At 48.5% G+C, this 10209-nt stretch overlaps 1 protein-coding gene across 1 annotated transcript in view; it reads right to left on the minus strand.

The window, feature by feature from the left end:
• Positions 1 to 859, minus strand: part of MEGF9 (multiple EGF like domains 9) — a 91169-nt gene extending 90310 nt beyond the window's left edge. Inside the window, exon 1 of the mRNA XM_079789787.1 lies at positions 132 to 859. Within this exon, the coding sequence (XP_079645913.1) occupies positions 132 to 729 (598 nt within the window). The 5' untranslated portion in view covers positions 730 to 859. The remainder of the gene's footprint in view (positions 1 to 131) is intronic.
• Between the last annotated feature and the right edge of the window lie 9350 nt (positions 860 to 10209).

Below are 10209 nucleotides of genomic sequence, written 5' to 3' on the forward strand. Positions count from 1 at the left end.
CCAGATCTGGGGAGCCTCTGGGACCAGAAATGGTCCACTCCAGCCAACAGCCCAGCCTAGACCCAGCGGCTGGGGTAGGGATGGGCAGCCGCTGAGTGGGTCCGGCCGGGCGAGGAAGCGCTGGGACTCACCTGGGGGAGGGGGCGGCGGCGAGGGGGCCTCGGTGGCAGGTGGGGTGGGCGGGACGCTGCTCCGGGGGACGACGGGCGTCGGGGTCGGTGGAGTCGTGGGCGCCGGAACGGTAGTCGCCGCAGGGGTAGTCGGCGCCGGGCCAGTGGTCGCCGAGAGGGTGGTGGGCGCGGGTCTGGTCGTCGCCCGAGGGGTGGTCGCGGTGCTTTCCACCGCCACAGGGGCGGCCGACGAGGGGCCGAGTGGCGCCCGAGAGGTGGTGAGAGCGGGTCCGGCCGTCGCCCGAAGAGGGGTGGTCTCCGGGGACCCGGCTGAAGAGGACGCCGTCAGGGGTCGGTGGACGGTAGCGCGCGGGGGTCCGGTCCTCGCGGTCTGGGCCGTGGTAGCCGTCGCCTTAGAGAAGGGCTGAGTGGGCTCGCCTTCCAGCCCCGGGCTCGGCGACGCGTCCACCTGCCCCGCGGCCCCGCTGCCACCGGTGACATTCCCCGCCGCGGTTACTGAGGCGGCGGCGGCGGCGGCGGCGGCGGCGGCGCAGCACAACAGGGCGAGGCCGCCCAGGCTCGGCAGGCTCCTCATGGCGCGCTCGACTCCGCCATTCATTCATTCAGTCATTCGGCCGGTCAGTCATCTTCTCCTCCCTGCACTCGGACCAGGGAAGCCGCCGCAGCCGCCAGCGCCAACGCCACCCGGCGCACCATCGCCACCTCCCTCTGACAGGCGGCCGGCCCCGCGGGCGGGCCCCAGCGCGGAGGGAGCGACCCGGCCGAGCGCGGACAGCCCGCCCTCTCCGATTGGCAGCCCCGTCCGACCAATGGAAGGCCACGCTATCCCACGTGACACAGCCGCTCCCCAGCCTCTTTGTAGCTTCACAGGCCAATCAGAGGGCGTCAAGAGGAGGGGGCGGTGCTAAGGCTGGAGGAGGGTGGTGCGAGCCCCGCTCCAGCGGATTCGGCTCGCGGCAGCGCGGCTTTGTCTGCCAGCGGAGCGGGGCGCGGGCCTCGGGCACCGGGCGCCGCGGAGCAGACAAAGGACGCGCCCCGCGCGGCAGGCGCCGGGCCAAGTCGTCTGCTCCATTGGACGGCGAGCGCCACCCGGGGCGGGGATTCGGCTCCCGGGAGCATCCCGCCCTCTCGAACAATGGGGCGCCGCGCCGCACCCGGGTGGGGACTGGGCTGGAACCTCGGCGATGGGCGAGGGCGACAGCAACAAGGATGTAGAGTTCAGCGTTGCCTCTGCTGCCCAAGAGAGCCTGGCCTCGGCCCTGCGAGGTCTGCGCTGCCATCCCCATTTCAGAGGTGGGGAAACTGAGGCCCTTGTTGAGGGCCTTATTGAACTAAGACCCACGCCCTCCCCAGGCACCTGCTGTGGGCCAAGCTCTGTGCCATACAGGACAGGGCATCTAGAGCTCCCTGCATTGGGGAGACGGACTCACACGCACTCTTCCCAAAACCCCGGGGAAAATAGGACCGAATGGGTGAAACCTCAGCTCCTGGTCTCGTGCTGAGTGGTTTTGTGCCCAGAGCGCAGTTTCCTCACCTCTAAACTGAGGATGTTAACCCCACTGCACCCCACCCTCCACACAGAAAGCTGCTGTAAGAATTATGTTCTGAGAGGCTTACCCCCCAATGTCTGGCCCCCAGTAAACCCTTGTTAATGCTAACTCCTCTCAGTGTACTGGGCTGAAACAAGCCCCTGGCCACAGCCCCGTTGTGTCCCGAGAGCCGCCAGCCTAATGAAGGGATTGGGGTGGGTCTGATAGCAGAGTTTGACCCTGGGTGACACTAAAACCCTGAATGAGGTTGGAATTCTGGCGCGCAGCCTCGCACCATCCGCCCGGGATCCAGAGCTTTCTCAGGCGCTGCAGCCTCCGCTCAGCAGCTTTCAGAGGGAGCCAGGCGGGGCGGGTTTGTCATCTGACTGGGCTTAATCCCAGCCCCACCGCCAACCCATTCCTGGCCCCGCTAGGTGATGCTTGCCTTTGTGCATGGCTTCCCATTAGTCACTGGCCTCCAACCAGAAGGGCAGGATGAGATTTGCGTGTGAACCTGCATATATGTTAATGAAATAATGAATTTATTTACCTGCAAGAGTAGTGGGTGGGAGGGGATAGGATATGTACATACCTGTGTATAAAAGCATAAACATCCTTGTGAGTCTTCGTGTATGAATATTATATGTAATTTGTGTGAGCTTATGATATGGGAGCCATTATCTATTTGTGTATGTTGTGTACTAGTAAGTGTTTTATGTGTATTTTCTGTGTTTGTTTCATTTGTGAGTATGAGTGTTTTGGTGGGTCGTCTGTGTATGTAAGGGGGGGAGGGCAAGATGAGGGAGGTGGGTGTGGGTATTCTGGTTTCAGAGCAATATTTAGCAAACACAAATCAGGATTGTTTTTACCTCTGTCAGGACAAACACAACATGCCCCTCCCAATATTCTCTAGCTGATTCTTCCTCTTCCTCAAACCTCAGCCAAAGTACCATATCCTCCAAGACTTTTGTGGTTCTCTGAGTGAGAATTAGTCTCTCCATCCCCATTTTCCCACTGTCCTTTGTTTATTCATTGATTACAACCCAGTCTATCTCTCCCCTGCCTCTTCCTGAAAGGATTAAGGATGGCTTTCAGAAATACACAAGATAAATTGAACTTCTCACATGGCTTTATTACTTCTCACAGGCATGCATCTGCCTACTACTAAAACTACTAGAACTTGGGACTTAGGTCTGTCTCTGTTATTAGGTTACTCTCTCTGTTCTCAGTCTAGCAGGGGTAATACATATATGTGAGTGTTAATCCATGTTGGTTAAATTGATTTAAACTAAAAAGTAATCCAGTGTGCTATGGGAAGAGCTTGTATCAGACAGATCTGGGTCATGACTCTGCCAGCTGTGCAACCTTAGAAGAAACTTTATACCTCTCAGTTTCCTCATCTATAAAATGGGACCAATAAATTCTGTCTTACTTAGCTGAGTTAAGGATGGTAGAGGATGTTTTTATAGAGCCTGGCACATGGAAGATGCTAGATCCGTGTAGGTTCGTCTTTCATGTACACCAGTGCTGACTTTGAGCCTTGCTGGCTAAAGAACCACAGCATAATCCCTGTCCCGTAACTTCCCCATCAGGAGACGTGACTTGACAGTTGCCCTACCAGGTAGTCCCAAGGGATAGCTGAAAATGCCGGGTTGACCTTCAGCTGTGCTACATCCAAGATTCTCTGGCAGAAGGAGAGAACTGCTGATGCAGCTTCTTTGCCTGGAGAAAGACTAGAAGACCTTGCCGAAGTGATCCAGGCCAGGTCTGGGCCTCACACAGGGATCATCCATGCTTCTACCATGGGTTAATTACTGTGTAATGTGTGCAGAGATATTAATTTCTTTTGAAAGGCAACTTAAGCGTATTAATGTTATTCGTTCAACATTTAATTCTTAAATTTCTTGCTCTGCCTTTAAACCACAAGATGATTTTTAACAATTTTCTTAGGGATAATTTTTTTTTTTTAATTGAGTTTTTTTTTAATATATTTTATTGATTTTTTACAGAGAGGAAGAGAGAGGGATAGAGAGTTAGAAACATCGATGAGAGAGAAACATCGATCAGCTGCCTCTTGCACACCTCCTACTAGGGATGTGCCCGCAACCAAGGTACATGCCCTTGACCGGAATCGAACCTGGGACCCTTGAGTCCGCAGGCTGACGCTCTATCCACTGAGCCAAACCGGTTTCGGCATTCTTAGGGATAATGTTTTACTCTGTTTTAAAATCAGAAACACCTTAAATATCCAACATCAGAAAAAAGTATTGTATCTTCAATTTAATCATATAAAGTCATTGTAAGAGTGGCTAAGAAGGCCATATAGCAACTAGTAATACTAGATCATTGATCTCTTACTAGGTGCTAGACATTATACTAAGAGATACACATGAAATATTTTGTTGAATTCTAAGAAAAACCCCAGGAAGTAGATACTGTTATTATTCCTGTTTCACAGATAGAGAAAATAGGGCACAGAAAGGTTAAGCCACTGGCCCAAGCTCACTTAGTGAGGATGGCTGGCTCTAGTGGTTCCCTTAACAACTGTGCTATAAAAGAAAAAATGCTTATGATATTATGTTAAGAAGAAAAGAGAAAATAAAAATTATAGTCGTGACTCTGTGTAACTAAATGTTGCCTGGCACTTCCTGTTGCTCCAGAATTGCAACTAAGGCTCAGGCCTCTAAAGAGAGCTGTCAACTCACCCACCACACGTGGGCCCAGGACTTAATGAGCGGCCGCAGAACAGCAGGGGTCAGGGAGGGCCTTGTCAGAGTCCATGAGCAGCCTGACCTTTTCTCCTGGAAGGCAAAGGGCCCCATCTGATTCCTCTTGGTACACTCAGCACCTAGCACCGTGTCAAATACACAGAAATGGCTCAATAATTGTTTATTGAACTAAATGGAATCGTATGATGGGACAGACACTGTTCCAGGAATTTTGCATCCGTAAAGCATGTATTCCCCAAAGGGAGGGCTATCACCGGTACTTAAAAGAAAAGGAAACCGAGCTTCGGAAAGGTTAAGGGACTTGCCCAAGATCTGCCCAACTTCAAAGCCCAGGCTCTTCTCTAGACCCCACAGTCCTTTCATGTGGCCACTGTGCAGCACAGAGTAGGGGGCTGAAGAACACATACTGAAAGAAAGGCTCCATGCACACCAACTCTAGCTCTCCTGCTAGAGCAGAATGGAAGAAAAGGGAAGCTTTGGGAGTAAGAAAGGAAGGCATAATAATATAATAGATGTGGCTCAGCAAAATAACTTCATCTCCCAGATTCCAGTAAAACACGAAAACTTTGCCCCTTCTGGTTTCATGGAGACAGCAGTGCTGACAGGGACTATTTCTAATCCTGCCGGAGCCCAGCCACATATCAGATGTGGCTAAATTCAAGGTTTGGCATCAACGTTAGGATTATTAGGGCCACTATTAACAAAGTCTGCCCGGAAAAGGACACTAACAGACAACTCACAGGGAAATACGAAGCATGAAATACCTGTACTGTACATTCAACTTAGGTAATCAGAGATTTGCAGATTGAGATAACGAGTTATCATTGTTTAACCTATTGGTTTGGCAAACATTTAAAACAACTGGTAATACTTGTTGCTGGCAAGGGAGTGCCTCACGCTGTTGGTAGGAATGTAAAGCGATAGAACCTTCCCAGACTAGAAGACCTTGCCGAAGTGATCCAGGCCAGTTCTGGGCCTCACACAGGGATCATCCATGCTTCTACTGTGGGTCCTGAAAAATGCTTGTACTCTTTTGACTCACTTCCACTTTTAAGAATATATCCAAGGGAAATAAATAAGCAGATGAAAATAAAGATTTATGTACAAAAATGTGCATCGAAATGTTATTGATAATAGCGAATATTAGAAAAAAATCTAAACTGATAATAAGGGATAGGTTAAATACTTTGTGGCCTATGGACTCCCTAGGTTGGACTACTATACGTCTATAAAAAATGATACCCACGAAGGGAACTCTTTGTGAAAAAATGGGTTACACTATATACCTCTTTGAATGATCAAAATCTGGACACACTGCACCCAAGGAGGACCAGTATGTAGAGCAACAGGAACTCTTATTTATAACTTGTGGAAAGGCAAAATGCCACACTACTTTGGAAGACTCACCATATGATGCAGTAGTTATGCTTCTTGGTACTTACCTAAAGGAGCTGAAAATGTATGTGCACGCCAAAACCTGCACACAGATGTTTACAGCAACTTTATTCATAATTGCCAAAACTTGGAAGCAGTCAAGATGTCCATCAGTAGGTGAATGGATAAATAAACGGTGGCACATCCAGACAACAGAATATTATTTAATACTAAAAAAAAAATTAGCTGGCCCGGCCATTGTGGCTCAGTGGTTGAGGGTCGGCCCATGAACCAGGAGGTCACGGTTTGATTCCTGTTCAGGCAGGGCACATGCCCTGGTGGTAGACCTCAAGTCCAGAGCAGGGGTGTGGGAGGCAGCTGATTGATGTTTCTATCTCTCTATTCCTCTCCCTCCCTCTCTCTAAAATAAATAAAAATATATTTTAAAAACAATTAGCTATCAAGCCATGAAAAGACATGGTCTTAAATGTATATCACTGAGTGAAAGAAGCCAGTTTGAAACGGCTGCATACTGTATGATTCCAATTATATGACATTCTGAAAAAGGCAAAAACTATGGAGACAATAAACAGATCAGTGATTGCCAGTTTTGGGGGGAGCGGGGAGGGAAGGATGAATAGGTGGGACACTGAGGAATTTTAGGGCAGTGAAAATGCTCTGAATAATATTATAATGATGGATATGTATATTATACATTTGTCTAAACCCACAGAATGTACAGCACCAAGAGTGAACCATATTGACTTTGGGTGAATATGATGTTTCAATATAGGTTCATTAATTGTAACAAATGTACTCTCTGGTGAGGATGTTGATGTTGAGTAAGGTTATGCATGTTTTGGGGCAGGGGGTATATGTACTTTCCTCTCTTTTTGCTATGAACATAAAACTACTCTGAAAATATAAAGTTTTATTTAAAAATAGGTTACATGACTGTGTATTATGTAAAACAATGTGTGACTATATATCCTATATAATAAAAGCCTAATATGCAAATTGACCAAACAGCAGAACGACCAGAGGAACGACCGGTCACTATGATGCACACTGACCACAAGGAGGCAGACGCTCAATGCAGGAGCTGCCCCCAGCCCATAGGTCCCAGGCTAGCCAAGGCAGGTGCCAGCGGGGGGGCCCCCCCGATTGCCCCACCAGTTGCCCTGCAGAGGGAGGCGATCGGCAGCAGCAGCAGGGGGCAGGGCTGGCAAGCAGGTGGCGCCAGGCCGGCCAAAGCAGGTGCCAGCAGGGGCCCCTCGATCACCCCACCCGTTGCCCCACAGGTCGGCCCTGATAGCTGGCCAGGCCTAGGGACCCTACCCATTCACGAATTTCATGCACCAGGCCTCTCTAGTCCTATATAATAAAAGGCTAATATGCAAATTGTCCCCTCAACTGGGAGTTTGACCAGGGGGTGGGGCCAGCTGGCCAACTGTCCACGGCCCCTCCCCCCAGACAGCCCAGCTCAATGGGCACCCCCCCCCAATCAGGGCAGGCTGGCTTGACCCCTCCCGTGCATGAATTCATGCACCAGGCCTCTAGTATTAAATAGAAGACCAAAAGAAAATACACCAAAATATTAATAATCTTATCTCTGAATGATTGCATTTATGGGTATTTGCATGTTTTTTCCCTTCATACTTGTTTGTTTGCATTTTTCCAAATTGTTTTTACAACAACTACATATTGTTTCAAGAATCAGGAATAACCAACAACAGAACTCTTAGGTCTGGAGGTAAGTCTGCCAACCACATAATTGATCTACCTCCATGGTACCTTTTTAAGATGATGAGGAAGAGAAAGCCTTAAGTCATAAATTCACATTAATCACAAATAGCCTTCCCCAAACAATGAAGCTAAATATTTAAATCCTCCTTCAGAGACCTTCTGGTCTAAAAATAAGCTCAGAAAAGCATTTGCTGCAGTTCTTGGAGATCTGCTGTAGGACGTCATTCACAGTGGGCACCCAGTCAAACCCTTGCTCGTCATCAGTGTTGGCTGCAAATCAAAGAATTTTAACCATTGTGGGGAGGAATGGAGCCAGAGCTTCACAAATAACTCTCTCCCTTAGGTTGCTATAATTGTAATAAAGGGGATTTACTGACAGGTGCAAAAGACACGGAGGTTTCCCAACCATTATCTCAGCTAAGCTTTGCAACCACTCTGGGGAGAAGGTAGTAATAACAATAATCATGACTAACATTTACTGAGCATTTGTTATATGCCAGGCACCAATGCTAAACAATTCACGCACATTATCCCCTTTACTTTTATAATATAAAGTAGAAGGAGTGATTGCCTCCACTTCATATGTTAACACACTGCCACTCAGATAAGTCCAATGATTTGCCCAAGATCGCCAAACTAATAAATGAAAGAACTAGAATTCATAGACATTTATTTAGACCTCAAGTCCAGAGTAATGTCCACAACTGCTTACTGAACTTCTTCAACTTTTTTTTTAATTCAATAAGACCAGTCTTCACTTGTGGTCTTATTTTTTCTTTTTCTTTTCTTTTTTATGTTTTTATTGATTTCAGAGAGAGGGAGAGGGAGTAAGGGATAGAAACATCAATGATGATAGAGAATCATTGATCAGCTGTCTCCTGGTTGCCCCCCCCTAGGGATCGAGCCCACAACCCCAGCATGTGCCCTGACCAGGAATCAAACCATGACCTCCTAGTTCAAGGGTTGACGCTCAACCACTGAGACACACCGGCCAAGCTGAACTTCTGCAACTTTGATTATTTTTATTGTTATGCTTATTAGGAGTTTAACAATAGAGTACTGTGTTCAACCGTGGTTTTTCTAGCTTTATAACCTTGGACAAGTCACTTTAGCTTTGAGTCTCTACTTTCTGTCTCCTCTGCATAATGAAGGTCATAATATCTATCTCATAGGACTCAAGGTCAAACAAAACAATGTATATAAAGTGATGAGCCAAAGCCTGCCCCACAGTAAATGCTCAAAAGACATTGGGACATGCCTGATTTTCCTAAACCTCGTCTTCTGATAAGGCCAGGAAAGTACTATGTCCTTGGGGTTCAGTGCTCAGAACTTCTAGATTCTCAGAGGAACACCACTCCCCAACCTGCTTCCCTGACTTTGCCCTCTTGAAGAGCCTCCTTCATTGGAGTGGGTACCTGTCACTGAAATGTGTACCCAGCTTCTAGGGCTGTGACAGGAATGGCCACTCGACTCCTCGAGTGCCCCTGAGAAATCCAGGCCTTTAGGACTAAGATGCTCTTTGTAGAACTGTTTTGAAGTAGCCATGCTGATTTCATGCTAGCTTCCTAGGGCTGGAAACCCAGTTCTAAAGGGGAAATTGTTTCTCTGGAAAAGACACAGAAAGAGGAAATATCAGAGCTGGGTTCAAACCTGTCCTTGTGCAGATGACAAACCAAGACCCAAAGAAAAGGACCTTGACAAGGTCCTCACCACACATCAGCAGCAGACCTGACATCAGATGCAAACCCTCTGACTCGAGGGCCACCATCAGAACCAAATCACACCTTACAGAGGAGGCAGGTGAGGGTCAGCAAGGGACCTACAGTCGGCTAGCTGGAAATCCAAGGGTCTGTCTTCCCAGCCACAACACTGCCCTCTGACTTCCCAACCTGGATTCTCATGTCACCGGGCTCCCTCTCCAGGAACTTGCCTCCTGAACTCACAGAAATGGTGTCTCGCTGCCAGCTTTTGATCAATGGCCAAGGCAGTATTTTAAATGATGGCAATAATCAGGGTCTGCTCTCGGGCATCAGTCAGGAACTCGGGAATGGCAAAATCTTCCAAATTAGGCCACATTAGTGTAAGGGAACTAGAAACAACATCTTTCCCATTCCATCAGGCCTAAATTAGAACAGCCCTGAAGAGGGTCCTGGGAGAGCAAGCCTGCTCTCAGGCCTGTGGGTCTGATTTCCTTTTTCACACAATCGCTGCACTTTTCTTACGGCCGTTGGGTGTGTATTGGGGGTGTGCAATGCCTCAGGTGCAGCCCAGAATTTGTAATTGGATGTAATCCTGAGCTACATACTGGCAGCACTACTTCTTTCTTTATTTTTTTAAAATATATTTTCATTGATTTCAGAGAGGAAGGGAGAGGGAGAGATAGAAACATCAATGATGAGAATCATTGATTGACTGCCTCTTGTGCGCCCCCCACGGGGGATCAATCAACCCTGCAACCCAAGCATGTGCCATTGACCGGAATCGAACCTGGGACCCTTCAGTCTGCAGGGCGACCCTCTAGCCACTGAGCCAACCCAGCTCGGAAAGCACTAATTGTTTAGAGACAAGAACCTTGGGATGTCTGCCATCTGCTTCCATGTTGGATAATTAGTCTATGAATCAGCTAAGCCGGGCTTCCAGCCCCGAGTCTGTCTCCCTTCAAGGTGAAATGGTCTTATGGGAAAAGTCCATGATCTGGTG

Source organism: Cnephaeus nilssonii (assembly GCF_951640355.1).
Source record: "Cnephaeus nilssonii genome assembly, chromosome: 14".
NCBI classification, from domain to species: Eukaryota; Metazoa; Chordata; class Mammalia; order Chiroptera; family Vespertilionidae; genus Cnephaeus; species Cnephaeus nilssonii.